The following is a 25,000-nucleotide window of genomic DNA, read 5'->3' as shown; positions in this document are numbered from 1 at the left end:
CTGGTGTCCTGACAATAAATAAAGATGCTGGCTCAAGGGCTATTCTGGAAAGGTGTGTTGAGGCCCTCCTGTGGCAAACTGATCAACCAGCAAACCATCATCTGGGCCAGCACAGCAGAGTGTCTGCATGTACTTTTTGACACTGGTTAGTAATGTTTCCAAATCTCCATAGCGCCTTAACATTTTTGATTAATGATCAATAACGTAAATACTCATTTTTCTAAATGAAAATGATAAAACATCATTTGAAATGAATTACTACTGAATATATTAACTTAATAACAGAAAATTGTTTGTCGCCAAGAGTTCTGTTCTGTGGATGTAAAAACAATGAAATTTCAACTGTGTTGATGTGAATGGTGACCATTTTATTTATTGGTCTTTCTTTGACAGATGCATTTTATGTCAATGATTTATATAATGTATTTCCAAAAATTGCTAATGAAATATCTCTTTTTTTTTTCCAACCAGAGCAAGATCAACCCTCTTTGTGGAACTACGGTACTAAAAAAGCGGTGGCAAACAAGTGGTGTTGATTTTTCCTGCATTGAGGCGAAAGGAATTTTTTTCCAAGGGGTTTGGGAAAGCAAATTGCTTTTTATTCTGAGCTATATCTATTTGCATCATTTAGCTGTTTTATTGTCTAAAAAAGAATTGATTTTGAAGTTAAAATTGACTAGATATCTAATTTTATATGACTTCTCTCTCAAGCAGCATTGAAAAATGAGGGTAGCGCGCCATATCATATTTTACGAAATCATATTTCGAGACTTTTTAATATATCTAGAAATCTCTTTATAATCTATTGTATACAGTAAATAATTAGTTTTTGTGATTACAATAATGAATTCATAAGATATAAATCATATTTGACCTCAAAATTATTTTATCTCTGAATAAGGAAAAAATTGAATTTTATAGTATTTTCTTTTTTAGGGGTATGCGTTAGCGAATCGATTACACATTTTTTAGACTTAGATTAAATTATAAAGTTTTCTTGTTTTCTTGTCCTATAATGGTCATATTTTGAAAGTTTGATGGATCATTTCTTTTACTTGCCTGCAAAATCAGTCTCAATGTCAAATTATTAAAAAAGTTTGCGCTTTCTCAAATTTTCGATTTATGTCATTTTCTGATTTTCTGGCAATCCTATCTTAGTCATTTTCCTTTAGATCATCTTCAAATTTATTCAGAATCTTTTCTATGATGTGTTTTACTTCATGACGGCAGTTTTTGGGGTAAATTAATATTTAGCTATTTTATACATTTTAAATTCATTTTTTTCTGTCGATACGCGCCAAATTTTCAGTCAAAGTCAAATAAAAATTCTAAAAATTTTATTTTCCAGACTATTGATAAATTCTTCCATCACGATATAGCTATTATGTGAGAAACATTGTGTTTAAATTTGACAGAAATTTATATGCTAGTTTTTGGTGCATCTCTGTTAGAAATTTTAGGGTTTTACGTCTAATTTTAGCCTATAATGCCCCTTAAAAATTTTATTTAAAAAATTCTAAGTTTTTTTTGGGGTGTTTAACATCAAATTATACATCACATTATTAGTTTATGAGATTTAATTGATGAATTTTATAAATATAAAGCATATTTGATAGCTAAATTAATTTTTTTTGTAAAAAACTAATATCATTCAATTTTTCCGCAAATTTTTTCTTAGGGGTATGGGTTAGCGAAACGATCATAATTTTTTCAGAATTTGATAAATGTACAAAATTTTACTGTTTTCTTGTTCCATATTGAATATACTTTGAAATTTTGATGGATGTTTGCCTTTGCTGTTCTGCAAAATTAACTTTATTATCAAATCAAAGACAAATTTTGCGTTTTCTCAAAATTCCATTTTGCGTCATTTTCTGATTTTCTAACATTCATATATGGATTATTTTCCATCAGATTGTCTTCAAATTTGGTCAGAATCTTTCTTATAATGTGTTTTGCACCATGACGTAGGGGTTTTGGGGTAAACTAAAATTGAGCAGTTTTATGAATTTTTAAATCGAATTTTTATTTTTACTGTAATTCCGCCCCAAATTTTCAGCCGAAATCGAAAAAAAATTCTTAAAAATTGATTTTCAGGACTATTGCTAAACCTTTACGTCATGGTGTAGCTCTTGCTGTAAGATACATTGTGTGTAAATTTGGAAGAGATCTATTCGTTGGTTTTGGCTGCATTACTGTAAGAAATTTTGGGATTTTTTGTCTATTTTTAGCCTATTTTTTCTCACTATGTCTAAAAAAAATATTTTTTTTGGCTTTTTTTTGGTGTTAATCATTAAATTAGACCTCCTACCACCTGAAAATAACAAGGGAATAGCAATATTAGCATTACAATCAAAAATGGATTTTTGACTACAGGTTAACAGCATTTGTGTATACCTCTAAATATTGTAATATCCCCTAACTGGCGTCATATCTCGTCCTTCTTGTTAAATGAAGCTGATGACTCGGGACACATTAAAAAAAAGCTTTGAGCACGTGTAGTGTATCTTGTGCTACAAAAAAACACCAAGTTTTTATCTTTTTATACAAGTGATTTAAAAAAGTAATAATTTAACTATATTGACTTCAAGGTGTAACTTATTATTTTTGTTATACTCTCCCATCCATGTGTGACTAACAGGGGGTGAGTATCAATCAATTATAGTCTTTCATATATTTTACGCTTAATGGCACCGCACTATTATCTATAGTTTTCCCAGAACTCAAAACCCACTATCATTTATCATACTGTTATATTTATTATTATTATCTATATCATTTATTATGTTTTCATCAATATCAATAACACTGTTGCAATCAAAAATACCAATACCGTTACCACCATCAATACTAATATCAACGCTATTGCCAATAATAACAATATTATCAGCATTCTTGCCATTATCAATGAATATCAACGTAGTTTCCATCATCAATACCAATAATGTCATCACTGTTGCCAGACAAATAGGGCCTGTAAAATAAAAAGTAATCATAGATAGATATCTCATGGCTCACAGTATCAAAATGTGGTAAGCAAAGAGGGATAGAGGCAGAGAGAGAGAGATAGAGAGAGAGAGAAAGAAAGAAAGAGAGAGAGAGAGAGAGAGAGAATTTCTCAACTTCAATATGCGACACACCTAAGGAATATAGGAGTAGATGGGATGAATGTGCTTATCTATTTTTATTGAATGATAATCACAACGGTTTAAAATCAATTAAACATGCAATTTATTACAATATGTGCGGTGATGTGGTCTTGTGGTATAACACTCGCTTTCGGATCGGTTCTGGGTTCGAGCCTCGTTTAGCGCATAGCTGAGTCCTTGGAAAAGAATCTTTACTCACATTCTCTCACCGAATGCATCTGTAAAATGGGAACCTTGCTGTTCACAGCGTAGTCTTTGTCTGAAAACATTGCAATACAGGGTTCCTCTACCGTTCTGCTTGTTAAGTTTTGATGTTGGCCAGTCACCCCTTGTAAAGCTCTCTGAGAACGTTTAGTGGATGTATATGGGCTCTAAAAATAGCACAATTTTATTTTTCATACATACAATACCTGGACAACAATCTTACTTACGAACATTTAAATAGAAATATGATTTCTATTTCAATGGTATATCATACAACCTCCATCTGTACTAATTGAGACGTCCAGACATTAGAGAATTAGATCTGAACTATCTTATCTATATCAACTCCTTGCGCGAGGCCCTTGACCTAAGGTTAAAGATAATTCTAAACGTTTTAGGGGAGTAGATTTAAAAATAATTATCTCTCTTTGACCATACAACATGACATGATTACTACTACTACTACTACTACTACTACTACTACTACTACTACTACTACTACTACTACTACTACTACTACTACTACTACTACTACTACTACTACTACTACTACTACTACTACTGCTGCTGCTGCTGCTACTTACTACTACTACTACTACTACTACTACTACTACTACTACTACTACTACTACTACTACTACTACTACTACTACTACTACTACTACTACTACTACTACTAATGATAATAACAACAACAATAGTACTAATAATAATAATATCAATAATAATAATAATAATAATAATAATAATAATAATAATAATAATAATAATAATAATAATAATAATAATAATAATAATAATATCTATTTTATCTCTCTCTCTCTCTCTCTCTCTCTCTCTCTCTCTCTCTCTCTCTCTCTCTCTCTCTCTCTCTCTCTCTCTCTCTCTCTCTCTCTCTCTCTCTCTCTCTCTCTCTCTCTCTTTCCTCCCTCTTTCAATCATCACATTCTGATCAAAAGTAAAATCAGGTAAGCGCCATTTTTATTTCGAAGTTCAAATCATTGTTAAATTCAGGCAAAATGTAACCCACCGCGTCAAGACAGTAATTTGACCTGTTGAACGTGATGCCAAAAGAAATGTTAAAGTTAAAATGGTCAGAAAAGCGACATGTTAATTATTGTTAATGTTGGTGTACGCAGACTATAATTATCTATGTAATAAGACACCACACTGATTCACACTAAAGTACGTATGTGTGTGTGTGTGTGTGTGTGTGTGTGTGTGTGTGTGTGTGTGTGTGAGTTCTGGTCCTTGAATGCCGGCACTGGAATGCAAATATGCCTTATCATCAATACTTCTTAACTGATTAATTAAAGTTCTTAGTTTCCTGTTCACTTAGTCTTCATTATGTTTTTCAAGAATCCTATACACAGTTAATTTTAAAATGATACTCATTCTCCTCAATAAAACGTAACAGTCACTCAAAGTACAATTTTGTTTTTACTATTAATTATACAGTTTTTGACCTGCATTTGATTTTCGGACCGAGGGCCAGCCCGATTTGTGAGGCCTATCTTCGATGTTACAAAACATTGAATATTGGTCAAAACTGTATTATTACATCCCATATCTGCCGTTTCCTATAACAATAATTGTTAATGTAAACAATTATAAAATGATTTTTAAAAATAATATTAACTGAAGACGAGTTTAGCAGCCGATTTTTAGTTTAATTTAAAGTGTCAATAAAAATCCCATTGCTGCGAATCACTAACTCCGCTTTGTTTGTATTATTTAAATAAAACGTAACACGTTTAATACACATTCAGTTTGGTGCACGAATACAATAATTTTAAATGGTAAAGGTCAGAAGTCATCAATTTTTCGATAAATGACTGTTTACCTTGACCTTCGATTTAAATTATTTAAGCCAATGATACAAATACGTAACGAGCGGCCTTTATTGCGTTTTAGCTCGTCTCGTTTATTCATATATATAGTTTATTCATCTAAAGGGGGTTTATCATGATTTTTTAGCAACAAAATCATTCTGTCATAAAACATGTTTTAGGCGGTGGGACACAAATCATTTAAAAGTAAATGTTAATATTGACATTGACACACAGACACACAAACACACATGCACACACACACACACACACACACACACACACACACACACACACACACACACACGTAAATATATACGATATATATATATATATAAATTCGAACAAATGAAAAGGATGTTTCCCCTTTAAAAAAAAACAGATGTACGATCAAACATCATATGGAACCGGACTCTAAATAGATCTTTGTCTCGTTTGTTAATTTCTCTTTTCTATTTTTTAAAAATAGGAATTGGAATAACATTGTTCCGTATACCAAATGTTAATTTTTTAACATCAAGCACAGAATTACTGGCAAACCTAAAAATTATAACACTATTTTTCTCAGAATGATACACGAGTAAATTGCAAACCCTTCTTAAATTTTGGGTAATTCTATTGTCCATTGGTTTAAATGGTTATTAATTAGTGCGGGGCGGTCCTTGGCAAGCTTAAGGACCACGGTCCTACGGTCCTTGGGAAATGAAGACCGCAAGGACCGGTCCTTTTCGACATTGAACATTCCTGAGAGACTGTTGGAAATTCGAACCGGTTTGACCTTTGAGACCGTGGGATCGTTCATTCTTGAACCGTTAAAGACCGCTACACGATGAAAACCGTGGTCTACAGGAGTAAAACACACGGAGTAGTCACACTCATTTCAAATTGTAACCTAATTAGAGAAGAGGGGTGATGCCTTCTTTATTTGCTCACCGTACTTCATTGTTACTTCGATAATTTAATAAAATTTGAAATTTATCCCCATTAACGGAGATGGCATCGCCCAAGGCGTTGATCGAGTTGTTCGTGGCGTTGATACACACACGCAACTCCCCCCCCCCCCCCCCCCCCACACACACACACATTAGAGGGCAGCGAGCATTGTAGAGTAAGAGAGAGACGTGAAGTTATAATAAGAGGGGGTGGATGAGGTAATAAGAGGGGTCGATGGTGACTTTTCGCCAGATCTAACAAACTCAGCTACCCATTCATTGCTGAGTAGACAGGGATTCAGAAAAAAACTCGACTGCACCCGGGTTCGATCTCTGGCCCTTTGCGTATAAAGAGAGTGCTCTATCAACTGAGCTATCGGGGTCCCCAAATATTCTATTGGACTTTTTTAAAATTCAGACGTTATAACTGGGTTTTTTGGAAGGAAGAAACTAATGAAACTCATATTATTTGATTAGTAAAATCACCAAACGAAATTTTAATATTATTGTATTATTTTAAATGACAACACTGCGATAGAAAGGAGTGGTGACAAGAGATGGACAAAAGAAAACAAAAAATCGGATTTGCTACTTGCTAGGTTCGACACACACACACACACAAACACACACATCTTTAGTAGTCACATACATTTCAAACAATAACCCATTAGAGAAGAGGGGTCATGCCTTCACCATAGATCATTGTCATTGCGATCATTATGGTGTAGTAAATTTTGAAATTTACCCCGTATAATGGAATCGTCCAAGGCGTGCGCCTCCTGTTCCCCCCATCTCACACACGAAAGGGCGGTTTGCGGAGTGGAGGTTGGTGGTCGTCTGCCTGTATGGTCGTCTGTGTCGTTTAGTGTATGGCAAAGGGGGGTGGGTGCGATTAATTAAGTGGGATGGGTGGTGATTGGTGGAAGATAGGCAACCGAAGGCAACGAATCGCTGGGGAAGTAGTAGGCTATGGCGCGAGACCGAAGGTGATAAGAAGTGAGGACCGCCGCCGGTCTTCCCCTATGGGACCGGTCTCCGGTTCACAGCTAAAAGACCGTGGGACCGCCGGTCCAGACCGGTCTTCAGCGCGGCACTATTATTAATGTCCATAATTATGACTCTTTTACTAAATTTCCTCATCGGGATAGTGGAAAATTCCATTAATGAGAAGGTATTGTCATGGCGATAAATATAGGTGATGGCACGGAAGACGTAGTAAATTCGTTTGGGCCAAATATAAGACATCCGATCGAAGTCGCGGGATTTCCTATGCGGTAAACTTAGCGCAGACGACAGTCAAGATTTAATTTGACATTTGACCTTAATATTTGCCACAATTTGGCCGCCCTTTGGAACTGAGCAAATATGATGGCTCAAAATATTTGTCTCAATCTAGTTAATTTCCACAATACAGCAGTATATTGACTAAGGTAGATGAGTGCCTGTTAAGAATGGCCATTATTTTTCCGTAATTACTGATATTTCTCATTTACCTAACTAACACTGTCACCCATGTCACCATCGCATAAAGAATTCCCTCTCTTTGTTTTTGTTTATTTTACCCCCCCCCCCCCCCCAAAAAAAAATATTTCTAAAGCCTTGAACTATAAATAGCACGGTGATTTAGCATAAATAGATATATTGGGGCTATGTGGTCTAGTGGTATGACACTCGCTTTAGGATCGGAATGTCCGGGTTCGAGTATAGCTCGGCGCATAGTTGACTCCTTGGAGAAAGATTTTTACTCACATTCTCTCATCGTACTCAGGTGTAAAATGAGTCCCTGGCCGTTAAAAGCGCTGTCTATGTCCCCCCCCCCCCAAAAATATAATATCGCCTAACAGGCGTTCTGTCTCGTCCTACATGTTAAGAGTTGCTGCTTTCCAGGGAGCCCTTGTAAATCGCTTTGAGCACGTTTCTGGATATTGCGCTATGTAAAAGCTCATTTTTTATATTTAAAAATGAAAGTCTTTATCTGGATCAGTATTATTTATCACTTTGATTAACATTCATTAAATTATTTACACATCTTAAATTTAAATGTTAAATCTAAGGGGGGTACTGTCCTGGTAACTTATAAACTTGTGATCAAAAGAAAGTATACACATTTAAAATTGTCGTTACTTTTTTATCCGTTGGCGTAGGCCAATGATTTTCCACTGAGTCGTTTACCATTAGCCTTTCTGTGTACCGATAGTTGATGTTTTGTTTTTGACCTGAAATTCGCTCACCACATCGCGCACGTGAAAAAAAATGACTTTTTAGCCCCTTCCTCTGGACAGATTCCAGTAATCGTTCTTTGAGTGTTTCTCCGAATTGACAATGCTCACTTAAGTGTCTAATTGCTGCCACAAGTCAGGGATGCTTTCATTGTCTTGACGTATTTTTAAATCAAATATCGCCCTCTGAAAAAAATTCTGGACTTGGCTCATGATGCTCTTGTAGTAAGCAACATAGATCGGCATATTAATTTCCCACTGGTATTTTGGGTGCAGCCAGATCCGTCAGCAACCTGAACTGTTTAGCTCCAATAACAGTTAGAAAAATTGTTCTCTTTTTACTGTCAGTTGTTACTTCGTTGGCTTCAAAATAAATAAAAAATCAGTCTCTCTAAATATTCACTGACGGTGCCATTGGAAGCATAAATTCTTCAATTTGGCCAAATAAAGCCATTTTAGCTTAACATACACTACTCCCTGTTGGTGCTAGCTGCTCTATGTTAATCTAAAATAGCTGTTTAGCTCCGATTGCTCGTCGCCATTAAGATAGCTTGAGATTTTTAGTGGGTTCTTGGTTAGGATTTAAAACAGTCAGTCAGCCATTGGTTGTTTACAACTATAACTATACGAAGTGGTTATTTGTACTACCACTACAAATAGCGAAAACTACCGCTTTTCACTATTTGTACTCCCAGAACTCTTATGTGTTTAAAGTTGCAAACCACCGCTCCTTTACCTATTTGTAGCTACCTACTCTCAACACTCTTATGCGTTTAAAGTTGCATTTGTGAGCTTTCAAGGACCAGCCGACCAGCCTCCACTTTTCGCGGTCTTTCTTTGAGAAGTGTGAAGCAAAAAAAAAAATGGCCCTCTCGGTAAACGAGACATTCTCATATTTTCTCCAATTTGAAAACATTCGAAAATGAGAATAATGTACTTTTTATTAAAAAGTCAACAAAGAAGGTAAGTAAACTAGATACGACAATTTTTTTTCCTTAATTAAGTGGCAACTCATTTCTCGTCATTCTCACTCTAACTCTATCAACTAAGAAGAGTACACCACCTCAAACATTTGTCAGTTCATATCTTTGCTTTTATGAGGTCTATTTTCATTTTGAAAAGTTCAAAGTGAACTACTAAATGACGCCGATTCAGTGGTGTATTTGGTCTATCTTCATGTGAATAAATATTTTATTATTGACTTTTCCAAAATGCCAATCGGCCATTCATTTGCATGTCGTGATCTATTTTTCCTTGATTTCAGCTGTCTCAGCTCTCAACTATACTTTTCTTTCTCAATAAATAATTCATTTTCTGTTTGCAATGTATTACAGAGATGTTGATTTACCACATGTAAAAATTTCAAAGTTGTATCTGAAGCTGTTTCTGAATTATACGCATAAACGGTCATAACTTTTTAACCAGTTGAGACAGAGCGATAATTTTTCACTCTAATTAATGTTTCACTCCCCTTTATTTTTCTACGCTAAATTAATACCCATAGCCACTATTTTGAAAAATTCTTGCAAGTGCCTACTAAGAGGGTTGAACTTGAACCTGAACATGCTCCTTCTTCTTCTTCTACTACTAATAACTACAACTAGATAGGTACTACTCCTCTCCTGAATGATCGGAACCGTTTAAGAAAACTAAATTACGGGTTCCACCGGCGCAGCTCTCTAGACTTCCAGTCCCACAGTGCCCAGTATGGGCGGGAGACCTTACCTCCGATGTTCCTCGAGCCTCGAGGTAGTTTCACTTTATAATTGTTTTAGCTTTTGAACTGTGGATCTTTTGTCAAACGTTTTATTTTAATTTTTCAAATTTAGTAGCACTTTAAAGGTCTGCGTTAGGTATCGCTCTGCTGTACTGTAACTGTAAGAGCGTAAGAATAACATGGTAAAAGTACTGTAAAAGTAAAAGTATGCTGATGAAAATGATATTGACAATGAAATTATAATAAAAGAAGAACAATAGAACTTATAAACAAATCAATAAAGAAGCTTTAAAAAAAATGAAATTTAAAAGAAGTAAGAAAAAACTGCCTCAAGAAGTGAAAAAAATTGTCCCTGTTGTGAGATGTGAAGTGGACATAATCGTGTCTGTTAAGAATTAGAAGAAATGAAAGATGCCACTTTTTTATTTTAAATGTAGATTGCACATTAGCAGAACACTAAAAAAAAAAAAAGTAAAGAAAGAAAATCCAATGTGGCAACTTGGTTGCTAGTGAAAAAAGTAAAACTACTCCGCTCAGCATTGCTGCTGGTGTGATGTCTAGTGTTAGTTAGGTGTCACTATAATAGAGTGATATCTTGTTACTTCATATTTTCATTTTAAAACCTGTAGAACAACTTGATTGATTTGTAAATTTCCTTATATGACCATTGTTTTATTTTTCCGCAGCCATTATAATTCAATTTGAAATATTGAAAGGTACTGGAGAGGAGTCTTAGCGGGGTTTTTTTTTTGTCTGTTAGTTTTAGTTATAGGTCATAGTGCAGGTCCAAGTTTTGGAAATGTACAAGGTTTTATTTTTTATTTTAAGGTTAGTTGAAGGAATACTTTCCTTAGCTCAAGGAACGTGCAGAAGACCTCCCCTATTTACTACTTACTACTACTACCCAAGTACTAGTGCTAGACTACTTCTTCCGCCACCTCACTCCTAAACGGACTGACACCACAGGCAACTGATATTATTCTTTCTCTCTCTCTCTCTCTCTCTCTCTCTCTCTCTCTCTCTCTCTCTCTCTCTCTCTCTCTCTCTCTCTCTCTCTGAGTGTGTATCTGTCTGTCTATTTCTGCCCATCTCCCCTCTTTTTACTAATTAGTTTGTAGGTGTTTGGCAAATTCTCAAGAACAGCCAAGATATATGCGGCTGTGTGGCACTCACTTCCGGATTGGAAGGTCCTGGGGTCGAGCCTCGTCAAGGACTCACATTCTCTCACTGTACTCATGTGTATGATTTCCTATCCGCTAAGAGCGTTGTCTGTCAGAAGAAAAACATCGCCTAACATTCTACTTGTTACGTGTTGCTACTAGTCATGGATCCTTTGTAAAGTGCTTTGAGCATGTTTGGTGGATATTGCGGCTTATGAAAGCTCAATCTTTTTTTAATATTTATATATATATAAAAAAGATGCAGGATGATGACGGGCATGCGCTACTTTATGATGTAGTATAAACCATTCCTAATATATGATTTTGCTAAATAGGCCTACACTCAAATTTTACGAGTGTATCTGGTGGCAAATATTAGACACTCGTTGCCACTGTGATTTTGAGGAAACTTGGCTTATACACAGATACATGAATTTTCCCAATACGGCTTCAAACATGCGATCTGAACTTCAATTTATAATGAAGTAGTTTTTCTCAAATGACAGCTTGATTGAATGTGACAAGATCCTTTTACTTAATACAATTCAATTTAGTGTGGTCTGTAGTTGTTTGCCTAATATTAGAATGCACAGAATTTGAATTTTTATTGACTTTAAGTATTGAAAACAACATGCCTTTGGCTTTCCATTTGTGCCATTCCATTCAGCTTTTGACCTAGTCCCTGATTTGAGTACCACGTCACAAATTTAAGTTCTTCGAGAAAACTCTCGGCTTACTTTCTTATTCTTCTAACGTACTGAACTGTAACACCTTTGTCTCAGTTGGAGAAAATATTGCAATTTTTAAACTTAATATTTAGGTATTTATGTTATGATCTTTTATATTATTCCGTGTTTTTCAGCTTCCATCATATCACCCTGAGGAAAGTTGGCTAATTTATGACTTTTGTGTCTATGAATGCAAGCAGGGCAAAAAGCAATTGACTTCAAGCAAAGGAGTTCGCCCTAACCAGAGGTAGGAGGTTGTTTTTGGACGGGGGCAGGAGGTGTTTTTTTACTTTTACATATTTAAAAAAAAATGAAAATATTATATGCACAAGGTTATAATATTTCAGAATAACTCGGAAGTAAATTATCACCATCAGCTTTTCTATCTTGATTGCCAAGACAATTTTAATAAAGCAATCAAACTGATTCTGAATTTTAAAACATCCAGAGGAAGAGGCAATGTGTGCCTATCTGCAGCTCATTTACAGTCTTCAGTGGGCGGGCTGCACGATGTAATGCAGCAAGACAATAGTTCAACTATTACCAGAACAGTTTTAAAAAGTGAAAGACTTGATTTGTTCAAAAAATCTGATTGCGCTGGATTAGTATTATTATTGAATGTCTTATTAAGATTTATTTTCAATTGCTCTATAATCTGCATGTTGAAATCCTTCACAATTGAGTTATGCAAGTGACAACGCTATTAATATTTTATCATACTATGTTGTGTAGACCTGTAAATTCTCAGTCAATTAACTGAAATCAGTCAATTTGTCAAATTCAAATATTTAAAAAAAAGGAAAGAAAGAAAGAAGTGAAGAAAGAAAGAATTCACAAATCGTAGTCGAATGACCGTAAAGTAATTAGGAGTGTTCCATAACGCTACGCATAGCTCATGGGAGCCGTTAATATTAACGATGGATTTATTGCCAAGGCTAAGCGGCGCTTTTTAGAATCGGCGTGACTGAACACATCGCAGTGTAATTTCACACAGCCTTCGTTAAATTATTTTTTCACTTTCCAACCTGTCGTGATCCCAACGGTAGCCAATTTTAACTGAGCCGCCGAGCAATAAATTTCACTGTTTCGTCTAAGCCAAAATTGACCACAATTACAAGCTGGGTTTTAAAACTATAAAAAAAAATAAAATGCGAATGCCGGAAGTAACATCTCGAGTAGATGGTGGATACACCTTTAAATCGAAAGTTAGATTAGGATAGATTGATACAAGCACATTTCGATTGCCTCACATTGTAAACAAACTGGTTGACCGTTTCTTCACTGATTGAGTACCTGATTATAAGGAACAATGGTAAGTAGCCTAATTAATTCCCGTGCAAATCAGGACGTTTTCTGCCATTGTTTTGCTCAAGCCCAAGCGAGCTTGCTGTTTTGTGGTGATTTACCTTCATTTCGATTCTTTGAATTTTTCCGCTACGCCTGCCGAAGTTTCTTCTTGATAATTCACTTCTACTTAATAATTCAGTGTATTAGCCAGAAGTCATATTTATTTAATTTTTTTTTTCTCTGTCATTTACTGATTGAAAATCAAGTTTGCTTGTTGCTACATTATTCTAATGTTCTCACAATGGCTGAGCTGTTCGTGGATCGCAATTCAGACTTGTCGAGCATCGATAAAGTTAAAGATGTGAGTGTGAGGAATAAATTCAATTGGTCATGGCTAGAAGTTAAAGATGATAATGGTGATTATTTTTCTGACTATGTCAAAAAAAAATTCCAGAGGCAGGAATATGACTATGACTTTGATGAAGTCATCTTTACCTATATGATTATGAATGACATGCTTATTTAGCATTCCTTCTACATCAAATTATGGCAGTCATACTTCCATAAGAAATAACACCCACTATTTTAATGTATTGTATTTATCACTCTCCTCTCCAATGATGCCCTTATTTTTTAAAAATAATTGAATCTTCAGTTTGTCGAAGAGTTTCAGTCAATTTTTATAGAGCTCATTTACAGGTCTAGTTGTGGATAATTTTATTATTTTGTAATTTTTCTTACCATGCAGGACTCTGAAATTAATACTGGCTTCTGAGGGTTACAGGGGCTAATCACAACCATGAAAATCACCCATGCGATAAATTGGTAAGACTCATTCATTTTATACTTATTTTCCATCGACATTTTTTCCCGGCAGTTTTTCGCTGCCGAAAATTTTACACTTGACAGCAATTAATCGCAAATTCTATTTTAGTCGCAATTAGACTCAATTTTTTTTATAAATATGTATTATTTTTTTTTTCTTGTTACTTTATATTTTCATTACTTAATTGTCCCTCCCCCCTCCCACTATTGAGTGTAATATATAGTAATAGATTAGTTAGGTAAATGCACTGTTGACACCAGGACCAAATGTTTAAAGAACAACAGCCATTCCAACTCATATTTTATTACGATACATTCAAGGTGGCGCACTGAGATGGAGAGATGATGACCACCTTGTGACAAGATTGACTGTTCCAGAATTTGTATTTTTTTTTTATTAAAAAAAAAAAATTCTTGGAAGGGTTCTGGGCAGAGAGTTCACATTTTTCTATCCCTTATATTTGTTTTCCCTTTCCATGTTGCTCCCTGTTCAGTGATGATACTTTTCCGCGGATCCGCGGAAATCCGCGGTTTTCTTTCCTTTCCTCGGTTTTCCTCCTCAGATCCTCGATCCGCGGATATTTCCTTCATTTCCTCCTTTTACTTTTTTTTTAATATTTAGACCTGCATGTGTGCCGACAATTGTCGGTTTTTCCGACAATCACGGTAGTTGCGATCTCCCGGATCACTTATTTTTATTTTATTGCTAAAGTAATCTGATTGCGAGTGACGTCAATTGTCGGAGTGTCGGCGAGCCCCAACTCGACCGGCGGCGAGCAGTCAAGTGCCGACGAATGGGCGTCGGGTTGCCGACAATCGGCACTTTCAAGCCCTCGTTACGCTCGTTCGGCAATTAACCAGTAGATTTTTAACCAATCAAAACACGAGATTCGTGACACACCCTCAGAGCCCTGACCCGGATATGGCATTCGGACATGGCAAGGTGGTTGTTTATAAACAATAGTAATGGCTGTGTAGTCTTAGACTAAGCCTGATGCAGAATTCTTTAAATTAAAGAAAATATGGGTAAAAAATGTCAATGGGGCCTTCGTGACAGCGACAGTTGATATCCGGAGAGATCGGGAGGCGTACGATTTTTTTTCCTTTTATCAAGCCGTGGATCGACAAACCTCGATGCAAGCGATGGATCAGGGCTTGCGCTCGCCCTCACAATCAGCTGAATTTAGCGAAGATCAACAAGAACCGTTACATTTGTTCTAAGGTAAGTTGATATTCAACACAATTTATATCAATCATTATCATATTAAAATTGATTTATTAATTTTTTTTTTGCCAGAGTTTGTTTTATGATTCTTTCGGTAAACATCATTTCTCTCTTTCACTTTTCACTTTGACTTTTAGAGTTAGAGTCTTGACTCCCGGCCAGTTGGTCTAAGTCAAGTCTTAATCAAAATCAACATTGTAGAAGTAAGTAGAACGATCTTAGAGACTTAGAGAATATTTTATTTGAGCCGTTCATTTATTAGTACAGACAAGTAGATACGATGTTTATCTCTTATTTACCGTACGGTGATAATAGCCTGACGGTGTGTGGGAAACTATTTTCACTGTACGGTAATATCTTGGTGGACGATTTTCACTGTACGGTGAGAATAGTGTGGAAGGTTATATTCACTGTACGGTGATAAAAGTGTGGGAGACTATATTCAATATAATGGTTAAAAGGCTATATTCACCGTACGGTGATAATAGTGTTGGAGACTATATTCACTATAATGGTGTGGAAGGCTATATTCACTGTACGGTGATAATAGTGTGGGAGACATTGACAGTAGATGTTACTGTTGTTATTCTTCTAATAATAACAAGAAAACAAGAGAAGATACATGTTTTACTGATGCTGTCAAATCAAATAATTTCATTTTATCTTTCCAACTTAAATTGCAGCATTTCAAAGATGGTGAGCCGACTAAAAGATTCCCCGATCCTGAACTTGCTCAGTCAAGTTATCGATTGGAACTCAATATCCAAAGTCAAGAACAAAATTAACACCAAGCAAACGTCGGCTTTAACCTCTGAGGGTGAGGGATTCTGATCAGGGAATGGTATCAGGGTGAGTTTTTGACCGTTATCTCATGTGGCTGTGTGTTTTCTTATTAATAATGACATTTGTTTCCTGAATTCAACAAATCAGATAGCAGTAGCAGGTTTAGGTAAATGAGATGAACCCTGCTTTACTGTTTGAAATTATCAAGGGTGATAGTGAGTGTTGATCAATGTGTCTGATTTTGATGATCAGGTTGAAAAATAAAATTTCCACGACCCCCAAAATTGAGAAAAGGAAAAGTAGTCTTTTTTTTTCAGAGCCATAGGACCAATGTAGCCAGATTTTATTACTCCAGTTTTTACAGTGCATGTCATCCTTCTGGTGGGATGCTGCTAGTTTATCACAAAGTACTTTCCTCAAGACTCAAGGCCTAACAGACCAGCCACCACTGTGTGAACAAGAGACATGGGTCCAGAATCGAACCAGTTCCCTTTGCATGTAAAGCGAGTGCTTTACCAACTGAGCTATCGGAACCACATAATTATATGTAAAAAAAATAAAAGAAGCACAGAACAGATTATTTTAACAGAGAGAAGATTTACAAGGAAAAAAATATCATCTCCCAAAACAATAACTATGCATTTGACTGTTTCCCTCCCAGCCAGGATAAAACCAAGTATGTATGTAATCTCATTCCAAGACAAAGACAGAATGCAAGTTGGAAAACAGATATACGGGGATAGAAGTAGAAGACACAGTATGTACCTGCCCACTATGGAAGGCCAGGAATCCCACCCAAGGAGTAAATTTAGCATTTATTTGCTTATTGTCTTATGTTTAGCTTTGAGATCTCGGGGTATGACATTCTGACTTGTTTGAGTCCCTCTGTGACTGTGTGTGCAATAAGTTGGGTCCTTGGAAAAAAGCTCTTTACTTACTTTTTCTTATCATAAATAAAAACCTGGATCTTTTATAAACAGCAATCTCCACTAAACATGCCAAAAACGCTTTACAAGGGGTCGACAGCAACACTCAACATGTAGGATGAGACACGGCACTTAGGCGATATTACACTTTTTTTTTGGACAGCGACAACGCTGTTGACCAGTTACTCATTTTACACCCACATAAGGTGAGAAAATGTGAGTAAAGAGCCTTTCCAAGGGCTCAACTTTACACCACTCGGGATGCGAACCCAGACCTTTTGGTCCAAAGGTGTATGACCTACTCCAGACCACATAACCGCACTTATAAAATAAAACTACCTGGATGGTAATCTTACAAGATAGTCATAGCGCCTTATTGTCGTCATGTCTGGTCTACATACTCAATGTACCCCCACCTGGTGGATAAAGTCTTACCACAAGACCATAAAGTGCATAAATACATCAATGTCAGAAACGTTTACATTTTGTTCTTTTTCAGAGACGGTCATGAAAGAACACTAATTTTGAAGCAACCAATCCCGAAAATGGATCCGCACCAGAACCTATGGATACTGAAGTGGTCAACAGGGAGACTGAAAACAAAGAAAATGAACTAAGGGATAACAAGGAAAATGAACAAAGGGTTATTCCAAATTTAGGTATGACTTTAATAACACATAAAAGAAATGACAAATTGTATAATTTTTACTATGTGGAAAGAGCACAGTGAGCCTGTTGAACAGTTGAATGTTCAAGATTTTGGGCATCCGAAGTGCTGATTAGATACATCCTGCCACTCATGACTATATTTCACCACGCTCTCTGGAGGATCAAAATTTATCAGACATGGAAGTGCCAAATCCCAACAACTGATACTGAGTTTCAGATGACACAGTCGTCTCACCAATGAGAGGAGCCTAGGAAATAAAAAAAAAGAAAGCATGAAAAGAATAAGAATATTTTTAAAAAATCAATGATTTTATGAATATGTGATAAATTTATTTTAACCGCCTGAAAAAAAACATAGATTGTCTGGAGTCAAACAACTTGCTGCCTTGAGCAATTTCTATTTAAAATACTTTTCTCGGGCCCATTAGAATAGAAACATAAATGTTTTCTTCAATTCCCTTCCTCTTGACTTGCAACTACCTTTTTAAAAAAGGCATAGATGTACAGGTGTCAGAGTCTTAATCTGCATATCCAAAATGTCGGGTATTAGATATGCAGGCTACCAGTCTCTATGTAGCTGGACATAAATAAAACACTGTTCATACATAGAATACCTATGACAGAGAAAAAACAAACTTCTAACTGGATAGTACTGTTAATGCAATTCCAGACATTGTAAGTGGGTAAAAGTAAAAGTGGGTGGTCTCAATAGATTCAATATTCTTACCCAGATTAATTACAGTTTGTTGATTTATTCTCTGCTGGACAACTAATTGCAAAAATAATTTCATTTTATTTCAGATTCTAACATGACACTGTTAGCAGTGGTTGCAGAGAACTTATCACTGAAAGAAGTCTTTTTGCTTAAGCAACAACTGAAGGAGTCTAAGAGACTTCACGCCCAAGAATTATTAAAAGGAGAGGAACTTAAGAGGCTGCTGTTGTCAAAAAAAACCCAAAACGGACGCAGATAAATGCAGTCACTCACTGACCATTGAACACCTGCACCATCACGGACCGAAAGAAGCTGTAAAGAGTTACACTGGTTTCGTGTATGAAGATTTTGTAAAAATATTCATCTTTGTAATTTACCATATCAACACAAAAGAAAGCAACACGTTGCTTGCCCATTATAGATCAATTTTTACTTGTTATGATGAAATTGCGTCAAAATTACACTTTCTTGCATCTTGCCAATTTATTTAAAATATCAAGAAATGATGCAGGATGTCTATTTAGGGCATGGATCAATTACTTGTATTTCAGGCTTGACAGTTTGCCAGTATGGCCTGATCGGGACACCATTAATAGACCTGCATGTGAGTCCTGACCAAATTGTCTGAACTTTTTCACACATATCGCATTACCGGATCTTGTATTTTGTAACTCAGTACTTTGTCATAAATACATTTTCTTTTGGATTGTCCTACCGAATATATTTATTTTAAAATGTTAAAAAGTACCAAAAATTTATAGGGAGAAGGGACAGCATGGAGGTAGAGTGGTAGTTTGATATTTTTTTTCAAAAATAAAAATTAATAATTATTTTTTTTACATAGACAGATAGGCCTTTAAAAACCATTTAATAAGATATCTTACTTTTGGATCTAGGATAAACGGTTCCAAAGTTATGAAGATTTTACTACTCTAAATTTACTCTTATAAAAAGCTCAAAATTGATTGAGAATTCCCCCACTGGACAGCCTCTCGATAAGGTGACTACTGATTAAAACGGGATTTTAGCATAGAAAAAAAGAGGGTTGGTCACTTGTGGTCAACATTAAACATACTGCACTGTCTTCAATCTTTATGAAATTTGATATAGACATAGACAAATGAATTATCTAGATGCCTTCTCTTTTATTTTTTTTTGCTATCTCAATTTTGAAAAAGATTTCAAAAGTTTTAAAATGACGTTATTTTTATCAAATTATAATTGGTGTGTGATACAATATGTCAACATTGATTTCTATCACATCAAAAGAAATCTTGATCTCTGCCCTTTAAAATGATTCCAGAGCCGTTCATATAGTGTGAAAAATAATGCAACAGTGATTATGTGAAATTGTGTTATTCAAATTTTAACCCAAAGTTGCGCTTCACTTGTCCAATGGCTAATCGGCACCTGTCTACCTACAGACTGGAATCAGTTTCAGTTAGGGCTAGGGTTGAGTGAGTTCCTTGTGAAGCTTGGAGAGAGGACGAGTCTCTGTCTCAGCAGTGACAACAGCTGCAACAACTGAGTTGTTTTTGTTTTTTTTTTGTTTTTTTTTTTCTCTTGTACTTGTGTTACTCACTTTCACTTTGAGAATGCCTCTTTAAACTTTATGACATGAATGATTTTCCCTTGCCACCGTAATCGGACCCCACACAGTAGTTTTTAACCTGGAATAATTGATCTTATCTCTCAAGAGCAATAACCATCCCAATCATTAGACTTTAATCCACTGGCCAAAAAAAAAAAAATGCAGCACCCGGCTGTGCTGGCTTTCTCACGTACTCCGAGAAAAAAGAGAAAATCATCGGTGCAGTCTTTCTCTTCCAGATACCATTTGAATAGATTTCGAACACCATTCTCAACTGACTTCAGATCCGACGAACGGTCAAAGAATTGTTCAGGCATGATAACAAAAAATAATGTAAAAGAGTAATAGATCAAAATATACAACGACAAATCCCGAAAGTTTATTGATAGAGCGAATAAAATTGAAATGTAGCAACGTTCAATTGAAAAACAAAAGTTACTTGAATGTAATACCGCAGTATGAAAACGAAAGTTAACGAACTGCGCAAGCTCGATTATATCGACACACTTCTCGTTTTTCAGACAGTGAAGAGTTAAGGTCAAATCGGAGACTAGCAAAGTTTCCCGATAATTGCCGAACGAGCGCTTGAGAGTGCCGACAATATTGTCGGCAATCCGACGCCCATTCGTCGGCACTTGACTGCTCGCCGCCGGTCGAGTTGGGGATCGCCGACACTCCGACAATTGACGTCACTCGCAATCAGGTTACTTTAGCAATAAAAAAATAAGTGATCCGGGAGATCGCAACGACCGTGATTGTCGGAAAACCGACAATTGTCGGCACACATGCAGGTCTACATTAAGAATAACATGCTACAACATTTTTAAAAAGATTTTCCGGACACACTAGTTTTTCTTGATGGTATAGAGATAAAGACAAACAGGCCCAAGGCCTTAAAAAATCAAAGTCTATTGAATTCAGACTATAAGCCTTTTAACAATGCCAAAGTAGGCACATCAGTATATTGTTCATGGGATCTTCTGTTCCCCCTTCGAACCATATCCCTTTGTCTTGCTTTTCCTTTGATACTTTCAACTTCAGATCTACAACTTCTCCCCGTATCATCTGGCACTCAAATGATTTAATTGTGTCGCAAGTGCTGTAAATCCCCTAAAATCAAACAATCTACCCTTGTAACAATGCAGATTGTTTTGTCCCAATGATTTGAATGCATTTTATTACATGCTGTTCTCAATAGCTGCCATGACTGGTCGCAGCTTTACATTCCTACGTGGTTTGGGAATAACCATGGAGGTAATGGGCTCGGGATCAGTTCTTGGGCCACGAGGTTTACTCCATTGTTGTGGAAGGCTTGTGTGCAGCTTGGATCTGTAGGTATATCTTGTAATCCAGCTTGCAGCCAATTCTTCAGTGTAAGGATTACTGCAACAACATGGGAACATTCACCAGATATGCTGCAAGTAAAATTTAAAAACAAATGAAAACAACACTTGTTTGTAAAACCTGCTCGGAATGAAAATTATATCACATATTTAGATGATGAGTCATATTATTTTTTAAATGGTGTATAGGATGGCTAACCCCCTTTTTAAGTTGAATTAAAAAATATTATGCCAAATCGAGCTAATGGATCACACTTGACAAAGGGTATTCGAGGTAAAATGATGCTAGAAAGTGAATTTAAAGTTAAAATAATCAAAAATATGTAAAATTTAGATAATCACTCTACAATAAATCAATAAACTACATTCACTCTCCGCAATTAAAAATTAATCTAATCCAAGTCTCATATTTTTTCGTGCGGCTATGTGGTCTTGTGGTATGACACTCGCTTTTGGATTGGAAGGTCCTGGTTCGAGCCTCAGCGCATAGTTGAGTCCTTGGAAAAGGCTTGTTACTCACATTCTCTCACCGTACTCATGTGTAAAATGAGTACCTGGCCGTTAACAGGGTGTCTCTGTCCGAAACAAAATATGTAATATTGCCTAACAGGCGTCATGACCTGTCCTAAATGTTAATTGTTGCTGTTGACCCAGAACCCATTGTAAAGCGCTTTGAGCACGTTTAGTGGATGCTGCGCCAATAATTTTTAACAAAATTTTTGTAAATAAATTCAATTCTTTGCATCTACAAACGCACTCCCAACATATCTTTCTCAGGCGGTGAGTCACAAATATTACTATTTTAATTTCCCGCATAGCTCAACTGACTTAGTAATTGATTCCCTTGAAATGGCATAAATAATAATTGGTCTCTAATTCTAAAGCATCATATTTTACCTGATGGCCCAGTCCACAAATTTTATGTTTGCGTTTTATAAATATTATAATAAAAAGCATGTTTCCTTTTTTTTCTTTCATTTCTTAATCTAATTAAAGTTCTCTGTACCAAATCCCTGAAATAATTAACTCAGAAAGACTGAAATGATATTTATTTAGGGCCAACTGCCTAGAGAAGCAGTTGAAAAATTATAGTGGAAAGAACTTTAGAGAAAACTAAAATTCCTTAACTGGGCATCAAATCATAGTCATTGATACACTAAAGATGCTAATAAAAAAAAATAATAATGATAATGATATGATCATAATAAGAATGATAACAATAGTAATAGATATTTGTGAGACTAAATAATGCAAGAAATTATGGAATCGATGTAAAAATGAAATACTTTCCCATCATTTTGGCAGTCATAAACTGAGAGAGGCAACTTAATGTGATGCAAATTAAAATTACTTTAAATTCGTAAAAATAGACTTAGTGATGATCATTGTCATCATGAACTTAGTACTAGTAATTCTGATAATCGTATACCGGTGATTTAAAAAAATTAATAAGGGCACTTAAGTTTGTTTATTTCTATCAATAAAACAAGATATATAGATATTTTTTAAATAATCGGATTGAGCCGATGCTCTACTGAGCCAATGCAAACAACAGGGGCACACATAAAACACAACTCTAACTCGCCTACACATGACAGTACAACTCTTTTGTTCTCCCTTTACTTACGTTCGCTTAACTCCCATCCCCACCACTTTTTTATGTAGTAACGCTTTCTACAAAACTGAATTCATGAAGACCAAGATGAAAAAGACATACGTCACCTAACATTTAACATTTCATTGAAATTTTGTTTCACAACCCACATGACTGACTGACCGATGAGATGACTTGTCTAGCGTCGTGATAATTTACACAGTGCAGAAGAGGACGATGCATAGAAAAATAGAAATCGATTGTAACTTTAAACAGTAGTTTTAAAAATGAAACTCAGCTAAAATTGAACACTTACCCTGCTTTGTATGAGCAGTAGGCATCCACTGCCTTCTTTTCCCTCAAAACTCACGTCGTGGGGCTTCTCGCTCTTCGGTTGGCTTCGATAAACAGAAGCAAAAACATCAAAAATTTCGTTCTCCTTTTTAAATATTTTAACATACTTTTATAGGCAAAAAGCTTCCTCTCGTGTTTTTTTGCCAGGATGTCAATTGATGTGGTAAATAATTTTGAGAAATATCCTCAGGAGCTCGCTGACTGCCATCGTGATAGTGTAAGATAAAGAAAGAAACCAACATGAATGACCGAATCCATGTCATGACCGTCGTCAAAAGGGGTCAAGGTCAAGAGGCGCGGTTAATTCCCCCTGCACTACCCGTTTATTATCGGGAAACTCCGCTAGTCTTCGATTCGACCGCAACTCTTCATTGTCTGAAAAACGAGTAGTGTGTCGATATAATCGAGCATGCGCAGTTCGTTAACTTTCGTTTTCATACTTTCGGTATTCCATTCAAGTAACTTTTGTTTGTTCAATTAAACGTTGCTACATTTCAATTTTATTCGCTCTATCAATAAACTTTCGGGATTTGTCGTTGTATATTTTGATCTATTACTCTTTTACATTATTTTTTGTTATCATGCCTGAACAATTCTTTGACCGTTCGTCGATCTGAAGTCAGTTGAGAATGGTGTTCGAAATCTATTCAAATGGAATTGGCGATGATGTTCTTTTGGCGTACGTGAGAAAGCCAGCCCAGCCGGGTGCTGCATTTTGTATTTTTTTTTTTGCCAGTGGATTAAAGTCTAATGATTGGGATGGTTATTGCTCTTTAGAGTTAGAGATAAGATCAATTATTCCAGGTTAAAAACTACTGTGGGGGTCCGATTACGGTGGCAAAGGAAAATCATTCATAAAGAGGCATTCTCACAGACAGTCAAAGTCAAAGTGAGTAACACAAGAGAGAAAAAAGAAAAACACCTCAGTCGTTGACGGCTGTTTTCACTGCTGAGACAGAGACTCGTCCTCTCTCCAAGCTTCACAAGATTTCTTAACTCACTCAATCGTCGCCCTAGCCCAGTCTGTAGGTAGACAGGTGCCGATTAGCCATTGGACAAGTGAAGCACAACTTTATTTGTATAACACAATTTCATATAATTATAATCACTGTTGCATTATTTTTCACAGTATATGAACGCCTCTGGTATCATTTTAAAGGGCAGAGATCAAGATTTCTTTTGATGTGATAGTGATAGAAATCAATGTTGACATATTGTATCAAAAATTATAATTTGATAAAGATAACATCATTTTAAAACTTTTGAAATCTTTTTCAAAATTGAGATAGCAAAAAAAATAAAAGAGAAGGCATCTAGATAAATCATTTGTCTCTGTCTATATCAAATTTCATAAAGATTGAAGGCAGTGCAGTATGTTTAATGTTGACCACAAGTGACCAACCCTCTTTTCTCTATGCTAAGATCCCGTTTTAATCAGTAGTCACCTTATCGAGAGGCTGTCCAGTGGGGGAATTCTCAATCAATTTTGAGCTTTTTGTAAGACTAAATTTAGAGTAGTAAAATCATCATAACTTTGGAACCGTTTATCCTAGATCCAAAAGTAAGGTATCTTATTAAATGTTTTTTAAAGGCCTATCTGTCTATGTAAAAAATAATTATTAATTTTTATTTTTGAAAAAATATCAAACTACCACTCTACCTCCATGCTGTCCCTTGTCCCTATAAATGTTTGGTACTTTTTAACATTTTAATATAAATATATTCGGTAGGACAATCCAAAAGAAAATGT

General features: G+C 35.7%; 1 protein-coding gene and 2 long non-coding RNA genes across 4 annotated transcripts in view; 2 read left to right on the top strand and 1 right to left on the bottom strand.

Annotated features, from left to right (window-relative positions):
* Nucleotides 1–3,858, top strand: part of LOC144959936 (uncharacterized) — a 4,206-nt gene extending 348 nt beyond the window's left edge. Inside the window, exons 2-3 of the long non-coding RNA XR_013642716.1 lie at nt 1–145; nt 472–3,858. The exon at nt 1–145 is cut by the window's left edge and continues 28 nt beyond it. This is a non-coding gene — a long non-coding RNA (uncharacterized LOC144959936). The remainder of the gene's footprint in view (nt 146–471) is intronic.
* The window catches only part of LOC144959983 (uncharacterized), a 43,500-nt gene that overhangs the window by 9,752 nt on the left and 8,748 nt on the right, over nt 1–25,000 (top strand). Inside the window, exons 2-3 of one of the 2 annotated variants that reach the window (XR_013642731.1) lie at nt 12,073–12,185; nt 13,974–14,050. This is a non-coding gene — a long non-coding RNA (uncharacterized LOC144959983). Of the gene's footprint in view, nt 1–12,072; nt 12,186–13,973; nt 14,051–17,509; nt 17,644–18,454; nt 19,277–25,000 lie in introns of those variants that run through there. The other variant, XR_013642730.1, reaches the window with a different exon arrangement.
* Nucleotides 17,629–23,490, bottom strand: LOC144959982 (uncharacterized). The gene is made up of 3 exons (XM_078892883.1): nt 23,213–23,490; nt 21,142–21,374; nt 17,629–17,901 (listed from the first exon to the last, which is right to left on the bottom strand). Exons 2-3 carry the CDS (start codon nt 21,360–21,362, stop codon nt 17,736–17,738), a joined length of 387 nt encoding a protein of 128 aa, XP_078749009.1. The 5' UTR covers nt 21,363–21,374; nt 23,213–23,490; the 3' UTR covers nt 17,629–17,735.

The sequence above is a fragment of the Berghia stephanieae genome, chromosome 14 (genome assembly GCF_034508935.2).
Source record: "Berghia stephanieae isolate SIO BIC M18660-M18661 chromosome 14, UCSD_Bste_1.3, whole genome shotgun sequence".
NCBI lineage: Eukaryota > Metazoa > Mollusca > Gastropoda > Nudibranchia > Aeolidiidae > Berghia > Berghia stephanieae.
The sequence above is the reverse complement of the archived record's forward strand: the minus strand, read 5'-3'. Positions and strand labels throughout refer to the sequence as shown.

Excerpts from the sequence above, each read along its gene's own strand:
- LOC144959982 (XM_078892883.1), bottom strand. The coding sequence starts at position 21,362 with ATGTTCCCATGTTGTTGCAGTAATCCTTACACTGAAGAATTGGCTGCA. Across the intron at positions 17,902-21,141 it reads GCAGCTATTGAGAACAGCAT|GCTCCTCTCATTGGTGAGAC; the intron begins GTAATAAAATGC and ends TTTATTTCCTAG.